This window comes from Chionomys nivalis, chromosome 11 (assembly GCF_950005125.1).
Source record: "Chionomys nivalis chromosome 11, mChiNiv1.1, whole genome shotgun sequence".
In the NCBI taxonomy this organism is placed as follows: domain Eukaryota; kingdom Metazoa; phylum Chordata; class Mammalia; order Rodentia; family Cricetidae; genus Chionomys; species Chionomys nivalis.
The window spans coordinates 21,811,738-21,825,950 of NC_080096.1; the positions used below are offsets into that span (position 1 = coordinate 21,811,738).

A 14,213-nucleotide genomic window follows, 5' to 3' on the forward strand; every position below is an offset into this window, starting at 1 on the left:
TCTTTCTCTGAATAAACAGTTTCCCAGATCACTATCAAATCACTCCCTCCTCTACATGCTTTTAACCCCAGTACTATGGAGGCAGAAAGTTCCTGGCCAGCCAGACTGTCACAGTAAGAGACACAACCCCTAAAAAAATAAACATTTTTAAAACTGTCTTACACTCAGGGATATTATTCTTTTCTAATTTCTGGTATCTGCAATTATCATTTAAAGTCTACTGGTGAATATGGAAGAACTCTTTATCACTTTGTATTTAGGGAAGGTGTCTTAGATTTTCTTAAACAGATTTTTTAATGATTTATTTTTATTTTATGTCCACTGGTATTTTGCCTGCATGCATGTCTGTTGAAAAGGAGTCAAAACCCCAAGAACTGGAGTTACAGACAATTGTGAGCTGCCATGTGAATGCTTGGAACTGAACCTCTGGAAGAGCAGCCAAGTGTTCTTAACTGATGAGCCATCTTTCCAGCCCCTTCTCAAATCAGATTTAAAATCTAACACCAAGTATTTTTCTAAATGATGAAGGGCTATCTAAATATATTCAGTTTAATCAGGAATGGCATGGTGGCTTGCACTATTAAGCTACCCTAGATATATAAAACATTCTGGAATCTTAGCTCATTGTGACAGTGAATGACTAGAACATTAACAAGTCGAGGCAGGAGAATGCATTCAAGGTCACTTATTGAGGCCAGCATGAGCTATATGAGACCCTACATCATCACCAACATCCTAAAAAGGAAAAAAAAAAAAAACACTTGTTCTATAAAGGTTAGAAAAATTCAGCTAGTTCATGCTAGTAACCCCAGTCCTTGGGAGGCTGAGGTAAGAGAACTATATTTCAAAGGCAGCCTGAGAAACATAGTGAGTTCCAGTAGACGGAGACTATTTCATCAGGCTCATTGCAGTAGCACATGCCTTTAATATCAGATGTTAGGAGGCAGAGAAAGAGACAGGTATATCTCTTTATGAGTTTAAGGTCAGCTTAACCTCCAAATCGAGCTCCAAGCTAAGGATACATAGTGAAAATCTGTCTTAAAAAACAAAAAACAAAAACAAAACCATAGACCCTATACAAAAATATTTTTTTAGACAACCACAAATAAACAACAGAGAACACAAAGATCAACTATGCATTAAGGGATCTTTTTGTCAATGGCTCTCACAATACTTCATTCCTTTCCACAAATTCATCCTTTTAGGACATAAACAGTTACGTCCTAACCACCCTTCTACATAGAAAGAAAGGACCACTCAGAAAAACAATGAAGGAAGTTTAAGTCAACATGATAGTTAACTGTGATAGTCAACCAGATTGGATTCAGAATTGACTAAAAGCAAAACAGAGCGAGGGGCCCTCCAGAAACTCTGGTATCATGAGTGATCAACCCCCTAGGAGTCTTAAAAAGATGTCATTACTGGGGGGTGGAGGAAGGCAGAAGACAGGGACTACATAGAGTCCTGGAAGTATGTCCTACCATGTTGCTATAGTCTCTTCCTGTATGCCCGTTTCACTACTTGCATCCTGTCTGCCATAAAGAAGTTCTTCTGTTAAATGTTCCCAAACCCAGAAACTGAGAACTAAAATAAATAATCCTGGGCTGGAGAGACATATACAGGCAAAACATCCATATACAAAAAAAATATAGGAGATGAGCCCTCTTTAGGCTCATCTCCTATAAATTAAAAAAAAAAAAAATTCCTCTACCGTTTTGTTGTTGCCAGATATTTGGTATCGATGACCACAAAAGAATATAAGCTTTCCTGAATCCACTAAGCTTTTTGACTTTTCTAAAAAAAAACTTTTGAGGGCTTTTAAGTTGAATGAAAGAACAAGTAAAAGCCGCGGTGGTGGCGCACGCCTTTAATCCCAGACCTCGGGAGGCAGAGGCAGGCGGATCTCTGGGAGTTTGAGACCAGCCTGGTCTACAAGAGCTAGTTCCAGGACAGGCTCCACAGAGAAACCCTGTCTCGAAAAACCAAAAAAAAAAAAAAAAAAAAAAAAGAGCAAGTAAAGCTTAACTTATCATCCATATCCCAAGGCATTGTTCTTTATTCCTTTTTCACACTCTACCTAAGGGAATGAAAACCCTCCAGCTAAAAACAGCTGGACTTTACGGGCCACAAAGTAGGTTCAGTAGTTAAGAGCACTGTTGGCTCTTCCCAAGGACCCAGGTTCAAATCCCAGCATCTACAAAGAAGCCCAAAAGCAGTTATATTAACTCCAGTTCCTCTTCTGGCTTCTGCAGCCACCAAACATTCATATAGTACAGATACACACATTCAGGCAAAACATTCACACACATAAAATTAAAGTAACTAAATATTAGGCTGGGCAGCGGTGGCTCACACCTTTAATCCCAACACTAGAGAGGCAAATCTCCAGGAATTCCAGGACAACCAAGGATACACAGAGAAACTCTGTCTCCATAAAATAATAATAATAATAATAATAATAATAATAATAATAATAATAATAATAATAATATGTAACTAAATCTTTTTGGAAGTTTTTCCAATAAAAACAGCTAGCTGGCACTTGACGGGTGGTGGTGGCACACACCTTTAATCCCAGCACTCTGGAGATAGAGACAGGTGGATCTCTGTAAGTTTGAGGTCAGCCTGGTCTACAGAGTGAGCTCCAGGACAGGTTCCAAAGCTTCAGAGAAGCTCTATCTCCGAAAACCAAGAAGAACGGGGAGAAGGGAAAAAAAAAAAAACCCACACCAGCTGCACTCCAGACACAGCAAAGATGTGAGTGGTTTTTTGTTTTTTTTGTTTTTTTTTTGGTTTTTCGAGACAGGGTTTCTCTGTGGCTTTGGAGCCTGTCCTGGAACTAGCTCTTGTAGACCAGGCTGGTCTCGAACTCACAGAGATCCGCCTGCCTCTGCCTCCCAAGTGCTGGGATTAAAGGCGTGCGCCACCACCGCCCGGCGTGAGTGGTATTTTAAGTAACAACTTCTTAGCAAAATTTCTACTACGAAACACTAAAAATTTTTTTATGTCAAATAAAAGCTATGGCAGAGGCTTTGAACAGAGTAAGGCAGCACTAACACATTCTTTGAAGTTTTAAAGACCCATACATTCGAGTACTTTGTATTCTCTCTCCCTCCCCCACCACACCACTATGCCTAGCTTAAAAGTCTATCCAATCCATTTAAATTTAGTCTTTGTGTTAGTAAATACTGTATTACTCCCTTCAAGAGATGTTTTATTGATAAATACAAAGAAAAATCAAGCAATTAGAAGTTGGAATTAGCCGGGTGGTGGTGGCAGAAGCCTTTAATCCCAGCACTAGGGAGGCTGAAGCATGCAGGCGGATCACTGTGAGTTCGAGGCCAGTCTCTTCTAGAAACTGAGTTCTAGGATAGCTATTACACAAAGAAACCCTGTCTCGCAAAAAAAATAAATAAATAAAAATTTAAAAAAATAAAAAAAATTAAAGCATATTGCTATGGTTCTGCTATCCTACTCTCCCCTGGATGGAGAGAGGGGTATATCCCAATCTGCATGTATGTAACTGAGTCCTCATTTCCCAAAAGATGCTTTCTCAGTCTGGTACCCTCTCCTAATGATACTGATATGCTCTCAAAGCCCTTCTCTAAATTTCAGCTATAGAAGAAACTTGGTCTTCTTTCTAGGTAGATTCAGGGTTTCCTTCACTCTGTATTTCACTACCCTTTTTGTGTTTTGGAGAGTTAACTTGTGTGAGTCATCTGAGCTTAAGGAATGAATAATATCTTTCCTTGTGTGGAGAATAAAACTGTGTCCTCAGTGGGTCCTGATATCTGCCTAGAAGGTAGTTAACAAATTGTAGTCAGCACAGGTGCTTTGTGAATGTGTTGGTTTGTGTTCTGGCAGTTTGAATGAGAAAGGTCCCTACATGCTCGGGCATAAATGAACAGTTGGTCTCCAAGTGGTAACACTGTTTAGAGAGGTTATGAGAGGTTATAGGGAGGTACAGCATTGCTGGGGGAAGTAAGTCACTTTAGAGGCAGCTTTTAGAGTTTAAAGTTTCATACCACTTCAAGTGTGTTTCATGCCAAAGATAAAAGATGTGATCTCTCCACTTCCTGCTCCCATGGCCTATGGTCATGCCTCTTCTACCATTACAAACTCTCCCTCTGGAACCAGAAGCTCAAATAAACTCTATCTTTTCCTTAAGTCACCCTTGCTCATTTTATTACAGCAGAAAACTAACACTCAAACATGATGTCCAGGCTGACCTTGAATGGTCCTTCATGCCTCAGTCTCCCAATGCTGGGATTAAAGGCATGAGCCAACATACTCAGCTTTAGAATTTTACTTTTAACAAATAGGGTAGAATCACAGAAATAGAAGAGAAACATGATTTATCCTTCCATATTTAATAGCTACCAAATCTGATAGTTTTCTCTTCAAATCTTATGCTAGAAATAAAGTAACAAAGTTTTTACCCAATAACATGCAAGGTTTATTAAAGCATGCTGCTTCAATGACAGTAGGCAGGCAAAGCTATTAACACAAGGACCCCTATCAATCATTTCCTAAAATTCAGAGCCCAAGATGATGAGGCAGAAACTATTTTTCTAAGCATAAGAAAATTCAGAAAAAGTCAAAGCAAAATCTTCCAAGAAAATGAGCAAGAATCCCAGGACAAAGCAGCAGAAGCCTATGACTACTCAATGCTGTCACAGAAGCAACCCAGGAGTGCTCAGTGTAAACCTAGCAAAGGGAACTGTGTTACTTCTGAATCTTCCAAACCTAGCAAAATGGCCAGACCAAATAGCATTCACTAAACCAAACAAATGTTATCTAATGGCTAGTACATGGAAAAAAATTTGAAGCACAGCCATCTCCCTACTCCAAAACATCAAAGTAGGTAAGAGAATTTTTAAGTACAGAACAACAGACAAACCCAGAGTTCTGCCCAGAAGGACAGTCAGAAGCAAATGGCCTCTTATGAACCTATGCAGTCTTCAGCAATACATCTGAACAGTCTGCAGTATCTGTCCATCAGTAGTTCTGTCAACAAGCTGAACCTTCAGAAGTTGGATGTTCTTTAACTATATTCCCCTTTGAAACAATGGCAACTCTACTTATCAATATAATGAACAAAAAAATTAAACACTAAAAAGAAACAAAAGTTCTTGTTGCTGAATGACTAGCTGAGATCTCTATCTGTATCTAACCAGAAACCTAAGAAGCATCCTGCGTTCACAATAGAGTCCTGGGTAATTTCTTTTTGAAAGGCACTGGTCTAAACAGGTTACTGATATCCTCTGATTATCAGCACATCTAAAACTCCCTTTCCAACAGTCGAAACACCTAGCCACTGAAAAATAAAGTAAAATACTTAATAAATATAAAATTAAAATGTTTGAACACCTCACATTACATCTAACTTATTAACTTACTTATTAATGTGTGTTCATATGTTGGTGTTTTGTTGTTTAAGTAACTGGACTAAGTTAATAGTCATTCTGTATCAGTAGTTTTGACACAGCTATCCAGCATCCTATTCCTACTGTGAGGATGGCAACAAAGAAAAGCAAGCACATATTTCTAGAGACTAGATTCAGACACATCTAATCAAAGACAACTCCAAGCTTCCCACTTTCAACCACACCAACTCACTTACCTCGCCCATAGCTCTTCCCTCCAGAGCAAGTGCTTGAAAATCATGATTTAATTCATCCATTGAGCGTACCTGGTGTTCAGAATAGAGGGGAAAGCTTCACGTTAGCATCATAAATTTTATGTATCTATCATGCACAAATGAAACATCTTTCAATATTAACTTTAAGAACTCAATAGGCATGGTAATAAAACTCAAGGGATTAAGTATCTACTCACCTTTAACCATCAGGATTCAGAAATGATCCCTGCTTTACCCTACCAATTCCCGTCTATTTTCAAAGCATAAAAACATCACATGACAATGTCAGTTACTTTTCACATACTGTAATAAGCAGAGGCCAATATGCTGGACAGCAATGGTATTTAGTGGGGAGTCTCTGACCTCAAGTCAGCAGCGCTGCATCTCAGCCTTCAGCTGTCAAGTTTAAATGAAGCCAGTCTGAACTAGCCTTCTTGGATCACTCCAAGGTATCAGTCTATAAACTTTATGTTCAAACATCTATCCACAGGAAGCAGTTCCAGGAAATCCCAAATCTCAAAAATGGGAGAAAAGGGGGCTGGAGAGATGGCTCAGTGGTTAAGAGCATTGCCTGCTCTTCCAAAGGTCCTGAGTTCAATTCCCAGCAACCACATGGTGGCTCACAACCATCTGTAGGGGGGTCTGGTGCCCTCTTCTGGCCTGCAGGCATACATGCAGACAGAATATTGTATACATAATAAATAAATAAATATTTTTTAAAAAATGGGAGAAAAGAAATAGCATATTTCAAAGAAACCTTCCTCACAGCTCATTAAAGCATATCAATATACAACTTCTTTAAGCTTTCATTTAACCAGCTCCAAAGTCATTAACTGAAAGGTAACAGTGGATCAAGGCACTTTTTACTGAGTTTGATGACCTGAGTATGACCCCAGGACCCACATGGTTCAAGGAAAGAACTGACTCCCACAGATAGTTTTCACATGCACATACACACATACAAGCACACACATACAATAGTAATAATAATTTTTTTTTTTCGAGACAGGGTTTCTCTCTGTAGCCCTAGATGTCCTAGAACTCACTTGTAGACCATGCTGGTTTCAAACTCAGAGACCTACCTGCCTCTGCCTCCCTAATGTGCCACCACACCCGACAATTTTTTAAAAAAAAAGGTAACATTAGCAATGAAGATAAAACATGAAAACAAGTATTCAGAGTTGTCTTCTCCATCAAGCTAGAAGGCAAAAGGCAAAATGATGGCAAGTTTTAAGTCACTGTAAGTTTCACAGAAAGACTGTGATTCAAAACAGCAAAAGCCCTTTGTCATCTGTTGGTCTTCTCAATTATTATCAACAATCCATGTCTGCTTTCTGAGGCACTCTAGAGTCAGTCATCCATGAAAATATTTATGAAAGAGGCCTTTCTGCACATCTGAAAACAAGACACCTAAAGGAGGAGCCTCCTAAACCTGCTGTCCTGTTGGCCACCACCTTCCCAAGATTGGTGGATAAATAATGCAAAGCTTGAGCTAAAGTCAAGAAAGGAGAAAGATAGCACTTAAAACCCAAATGAAACCAGGTAGTGGCAGTCCACACCTTTGAGCCCAACACTCAAGGTGGAGTGAGGTGATCTCTACATGTTCCAGGCCAGCCTGGTCTACAGAGTTAAGTTCAGGACAGTCAGGACTACAAAGAAAACCCTGTCTTGCCTCAACATAAAGTCAGCACACTGAACCTTATAGAAGAGAAAGTGGGAAGTACACTTGAACGCATTGGCACAGGGAACCACTTCCTAAATAGAACCCCAGCAGCACAGACACTGAGAGAAACAACTAATAAATGGGACCTCCTGAAACTGAAAAGCTTCTGTAAAGCAAAGGACACAGTCAACAAGACAAAACGACAGCCTACAGAATGGGAAAAGATCTTCACTAACCCCACATCAGACAGAGGTCTGATCTCCAAAATATACAAAGAACTCAAGACATTGGACACCAAAAGATCACATAATCCAATAAAAAAAAAAATGGAGTACAGACCTAAACAGAGGAATCTAAAATGGCTGAAAAACACTTAAGGAAATGTTCAACATCATCCTTAGGCATCAGAGAAATGCAAATCAAAACAACTCTGAGATTCCATTTTACACCTGGAAGAATGGCCAAGATCAAAAACACTGATGACAACTTATACTGGAGAGGTTGTGGGGTAAAGGGAACACTTCTGCACTGCTGGTGGGAATGCAAGCTGGTACAACCCCTTTGGATGTCAGTGTGGTTATTTCCCAGAAAATTAGGAAACAACCTTCCTCACGACCTAGTAATACCACTTTTGGGTATATATCCAAAGGATGTTCAATCGTGCCACAAGGACATGTGCTTAACTATGTTCATAACAGCTTTGTCATAGCCAGAACCTGGAAACAACCTAAATTCCCCTCAACCAAAGAATGGATAAGGAAAATGTGGTACATTTACACAATGGAGTACTATACAGCAGAAAAAAAGAGCTTGAATTTTGCAGGAAAATGGGTGGAGCTAGAAAACACTGAGTGAGGTAACCCAGACACAGAAAGACAGTTATCACATGTACTCATTCATAGGTGGGTTTTAAACATAAAGCAAAGAAAGCCAGCCTATAAACCACAATCCCAGAGAATTTAGACAACAATGAGGACACTAAAAGAGACTCACATAGATCTAATCTACATGGGAAGTAGAAAGTAGAAAAAGACAAGATCTCCTGTGTAAATTGGGAGTACTACTGCTGTCTATGGGTACTTTTAAACCCACAGGTAACAAACTATGCAACTATTGATACAATGTATTATTAAGCTGTAACAACTTTATAGAGTGTTTGCTATAAACATAAATTTTATACAATTCAAGCTAGGTATTACCATACCTAGCCTATGTCCTAGCACTTAAAAGGACTGTAGCAAAAAGATCACAAATACAAGGCCAGCCTGAACTTTACCAAACTGTACATAAACAGGGGCTGGAGAAGGGGCTCAGAGCTTAAGAGCACTTGTTGGCCGGGCGATGGTGGCGCACGCCTTTAATCCCAGCACTTGGGAGGCAGAGGTAGGCGGATCTCTGTGAGTTCGAGACCAGCCTGGTCTACAAGAGCTAGTTCCAGGACAGGCTCCAAAACCACAGAGAAACCCTGTCTCGAAAAACCAAAAAGAGCACTTGTTGCCTTGAAAAGGGCTTGGGTTTGATTCCCAGCATCCACGTGATAGAGCTCACAACCCAGGGCTTTCTCTGCTTCTACAGTATGGCTACCTCCTCCCACACAGACACCACTACCAACTCCTTTTTAAAATATTTACTTTTATCTTATGTGCATGAATGTTTGTTTGCCTGTGTGTCCACCCATGCATGCCTGGTGTCCTGAGTAGACAAAAAGAAGGCATTAGATTCTCTGGAACTGGAGTTTCAGGTGGTTGTGAGCTACAGTGTAGATGCTGAGAACTGAAACCAGGGCCACTGTTAGCACAGCGACAGCTCTTACTTGCTCAGCCATCTCTCCAACCCAAGACAACAACCCCTTCTTCAGAACCCCATGAAAGTCAACCTGACTGCATTCGTCTTCATCCCACCTCTAGACATCATAACCCTATGCTATGAGTTTCCTTTCCTCTTCCAGAGTCCAGAGTTTACTTCTGATAGGCCCGAATCTGCCCCAATTAACCCCATAATTTAACTCATTAATTTGGTGTTTTGCCACATAAGGCCCTGCAAAATTAAATCATAACGAGTAGAGAGAAAATGAAAGAGTAATCCACAAAAGAAAAGGCCAAAGTACTACTTTATAATTTTTGCGTTTTGTTTTGATTTTGGTCTCGCCCCCCCGCCCCGGCACCCCAAGACAGTTTCCTCAGTAGCCTTGGCTGTCCTAACTCTGTAGACCAGGCTGGCCTCAAGCTCACAGAGATGTGCCTGCCACTCCCTCCTTAGTACCCTGACTAAAGAGGTGTAGCACCACCACCACCACTAAAACAATTTCTTTAAAAAAAGGTGGGGTGGGGGAAGAGGCTAGAGAGACTACTCAGCACTAGCTATTCTTGCACAGGTCCTGTGTCTCAATTCCCAACAACCACATGGTAGCTCATAGCTCATACCTCCAACTCAGACCAAATTCCAATACAGGCTCAAAAAAACAACAGAAAAACCCTGTCTCGAACCCCCCGCCCCTCCCTAAAAAAAAAAAAAAGAAAGAAAGAAAAACTTTATTTTTAGGGACTGCAGATTGCTCAGCAGTTAAAAACACTTGCTGTTCTTACAGAGGACCTGGATTTAACTCCCAACACGCAATGGGATTAAAGTGCTGAGATTAAAGGTGTGTACCACTGCTGCCCACCTGAAATATTTTAAACTAGGTGACGTGGTTCATGAGAGGAAGATAGATCCCTAGGTTCTAAGACAATCGGGGTTACATAGGAAGATTGTCTCAAACATCTACTACCATCTCCTTCACCTAACTCTACCCTACAGCTCCTGATGACAATGGGGTCACATCTGTCACTGATTTCTCATCTGTGTAACTCTGAGTAGCCTACAGCTACTGTACAAACATGTCACAACAACTGACACAATCGTCTAGTACTTAACAGAGTACACAGGCAGCAGTGTCTGCCTCACTGACTCTTCTCAGAAGAGTACTCCAGTATCTCTTCAGACAGCACTTTCTTCTCTATAATTATCCAGAGGGCAAACTTTAATCAACCTCTTTAGGGGAAAGGGAGACCAGGAAGCTGTCTGGATTTCAATGCTTCATTTTCATCATCAAAATACCACAAGTTTGATGTTATGTAGCATTGTCTTCCTAGATCAAAACATTCCATCCAGAAGAGACACTCCATAAAACAGAAAATAAGCAACTCAAAATAGTTCCCAGAAGTCCCTGAAATTGACCAGATTCACTAGCCACTCCCTCTCAAAAGTAAACAATTAAGACTGCTGAGTCACTCGGACAAAACAAGTTACAAAGACTACTAGACCAGACCAGCAGAGGTGACTGAAGAGGTTTAGATGAACTAAACCACCTGGGAAGACCCTTCCAAACTGCTGAGCTGCCTGCAGACTGTACAATGAGGTTCAGGCTAACCGTTTTTGGGAGCTTTGCTTCAAAAGCAACCCATCACCCATATTCCTGTTAAGTAGCCCAATAAAACTAACTGGCTCACCGAGCTGGACTCTGCTGTGTCATGGGATTCGTGTGTGTGTGTGTGTGTGTGTGTGTGTGTGTGTGTGTGTGTGTGTGTGTGTGTGTGTTGGGAAAGAGTTTTGTCTCCCTAGTAAAAGTCTGAACATCTTATTTTCTGAAATGTACATTTCAGTGTATACCCATACATCCGTTCTTCTGCCATCTCAACTCTGAGCCAAACCATATCCCCAAATAAATCACTGCTTTATGCCCATTACCTTTTTTTTTTTCCCAATTGTCATGGAAAAGAAAAAGAATGCTAGGCTATGGTGCCCCGTGCTTTTGATCCCAGCATTCAGGAGGCAGAGGAAGACAAATCTCTTGAGTTCAAGATAAGCCTGGTCCACAGAGTGAGTACCAGAACAACCAGGGATACAGAGAAACCTTGGGGGGGGGGGGAGGGAGGGAGGAAAGGGAGGGAGGGAGGGAGGGAGGGAGGGAGGGAGGGAGGGAGGGAGGGAGGGAGGGAGGGAGGGAGAGAGAGAGAGAGAGAGAGAGAGAGAGAGAGAGAGAGAGAGAGAAGGCACTCCCTTAATTCTTGACCATTCCTATTCTGTTTCTCCCGACTCTGACACATTGCTGGCCTAAAGTAGAATGGGAGGAGGAGGACTTCTAAAAGGCCCTAGCTGTCCTGTAAACCAGGCTTGCTCCAAAATTTTTTTAAAGTTAATGACCCATACATATACACTTTTCATAAATTATTATTTCATTTTGTTCACTTTAAAAGGCCACAGAATAATAAAGCAGACACTGGTAAGCTCTGCAGTCACTGGGACCAGAGAATAAAACTAAAGCAAACAGACACTGGTCCTAAGGAATGAATGGACCTCACCAGTAAAGAGTTCCTGGGGGCAGGGGGTGTTAATCCTCAGCACCACTTACAAAACACAACTGACAAACATGCTCAGATTATTACTCAACTGCTGGGTGCAACAGTTTGTTGAGTCCTTTATTGCATATGCAAGACATAAATAGACAAGACAAACTGTCACTGAGTCAGTATTCACTAACCTATAAGAAACTTCTATTTGAAAACAAACAGATAGGCTGAATAGTAGAAGCCAGGAAACGAATGAGCAGCCTCCGTTTATAAGCCTGGTCTCAGAGTTCCAGGTCAGCTAGAGCTACATAATGGGTGAGACAATATCTCCGTGGGGTAAGGGTATCTTAGTACAACAGGTTGAGTTCAAAAAATTAGTGCCTCAGAATTTTGCTTCAGTTTTAGTCTAAATACTACATTTCCCTTTTTGTTTTCTGTTTTGTGAGAACGTACAGAGTGGATTTTTACTGAGCGTCCAGTATCTGTAGACAATGAAAGTCACCTTTAACACAGCAGAAACTTAGCCAGGCGATGGTGGCACACGCCTTTAATTCCCAGCACTCAGCACTCGGGAGGCAGAGGCAGGTGGATCTCTGTGAGTTTGAGGCCAGCCTGGTCTACAGAGCTAGTTCCAGGACAGGCTCCAAAGCCACAGAGAAACCCTGTCTCGAAAAACCAAAAAAAAAAAAAAAAAAAAAAAAAAAACCCACCAGAAATTTAAGACAGAAACTTTGCAAATAAGCGCAATTTACTACAAAATGAGAATATTCCATCTGTTGTTGGAGAGAGGCTACCGTGGTATAGGAAATCAGTATTGACTCAGTAACAGCAAAAAAAATGGTCACTGAGTTTGAGGTCTGCCTTGGCTACATGGTAAGACCCTGCATCAAAAAAGGAAAAAAAAGAAAAAGAAAAAAGTGTGTGTGGGGGGGGTATTACCAGTGAGAATGATCAGTTTGTTTTTTGTTTGTTTGTTTGTTTGTTTGTTTGTTAAGTTTTTCGAGACAGAAAGGTTTCTCTGTGGTTTTGGAGCCTGTCCTGGAACTAGCTCTTGTAGACCAGGCTGGTCTCGAACTCACAGAGATCCACCTGCCTCTGCCTCCCAAGTGCTGGGATTAAAGGCGTGCGCCACCACCGCCCGGCCAAGAATGATCAGTTTTAAAACAGATTCACTGGAGAAATTACTACTCACCAGGCAAGCCCACACTGATAAGGAGGACCAACGAAGTACTGTCTCTACTTGTCCAACTGAAATTCTCTCTCTTCCTCAAGGACTGGAAGTCTGAGAACTGAGGGCCATGGTGGGCCTCTCTCCCTTTATTCCTGAGGTAACATACTAGGGCTACATGCTAACATGACTGGCAATACCATAAAAATTGCTCATATTTCCCCCATGTGATCTTTGAACATCTAGCTAAATTAAAAGTTGAGTCATCTACATGAATATTTGTACCTTTAAATTACAATCTTATGATTGCCAAGAGAGCAAATGGGAGTGGCAAGAAAGCAGAAATTATACCACTAGAGGCAGCTTCTGTCAAATGACTCTTATTTTGTCTCGGGGGAAATCAGCATGATTTACTGACTTTTCTAGGAATCTGACAATAAATTTTATGAGTTTTATTAATATTCATGTCCCCTGATCTGATAAACTGACTTCCAGAAATCTAAAGCCTAAGCAAATAACCAGATATATGGGCAAAGATTTACTGACAAAGATCTCAAACTTGATGTTATAATGGGGAGATTAACAAACAGTGTAAGGGCTGGAGAGATAGCTCAGTGGTTAAGAGCATTGCCTGCTCTTCCAAAGGTCCTGAGTTCAATTCCCGGCAACCACATGGTGGCTTACAACCATCTATAATGAGGTCCGATGCCCTCTTTTGGCCTGCAGACATACACACAGACAGAATATTGTATGCATAATAAATAAATATTTTTAAAAAAAACAGTATAAAACAGGAAGAGTTATTAAATACAACATGTGTTTTAAAGAATTTGGAGGGCACCTTTCAAAACAGTTTCTTTGTGTAGCTCTGGATGTACTGAAGCTCACTCTGGCCTCAAACTCAGAGATCCACCTGTTTCTGCCTCCCAAATACTGGGATTAAAGGCATGCCCCACCTGGGAGAAGTTACAGAATTTGATATAGCTATTTAAAATGTCTAAATTTTTTATGTGTATGGGCACTGACCTGCATTTATGTCTGTGCATCATGTGTGTGCCTGCTGCCTGAGAGGCCAGGGGAGTCACATCCTATGGAACTAGAGTTAACAGGACCATGTGGGTGTTGAGTAGTGAATCTGAGAAGAGCAGCAAATTCACTTAGGCTCTGAGCCACTCCTCCAGCACCCTAAAACATGTCTAAATTTCTATCAGAAACATATATACATAAAGACTCAAAGTAGGGTAATACACAGTGGGAGCGAGTTCCCAAGATTACACAGAGAAACCCTGTCAAGAGAGAGGGAGAAAGGGGAAAGGAAGGCAAGAGGGAGGGAGGAAAGGAGGGAGGGAGGGAGGGAGGGAGGGAGGGAGGGAGGGAGGGAGGGAGGGAGGGAGGGAGGGAGGGAGGGAATAG

The 14,213-nt window shown here is 41.1% G+C and overlaps 1 protein-coding gene across 12 annotated transcripts in view; it reads right to left on the bottom strand.

The window, feature by feature from the left end:
• The window catches only part of Pum1 (pumilio RNA binding family member 1), a 115,221-nt gene that overhangs the window by 77,805 nt on the left and 23,203 nt on the right, over positions 1-14,213 (bottom strand). For all 12 annotated transcript variants that reach the window (XM_057783644.1, XM_057783643.1, XM_057783642.1 and 9 more), the window contains exon 3: positions 5,624-5,692. In XM_057783644.1, the coding sequence (XP_057639627.1) occupies positions 5,624-5,692 (69 nt within the window). The remainder of the gene's footprint in view (positions 1-5,623; positions 5,693-14,213) is intronic.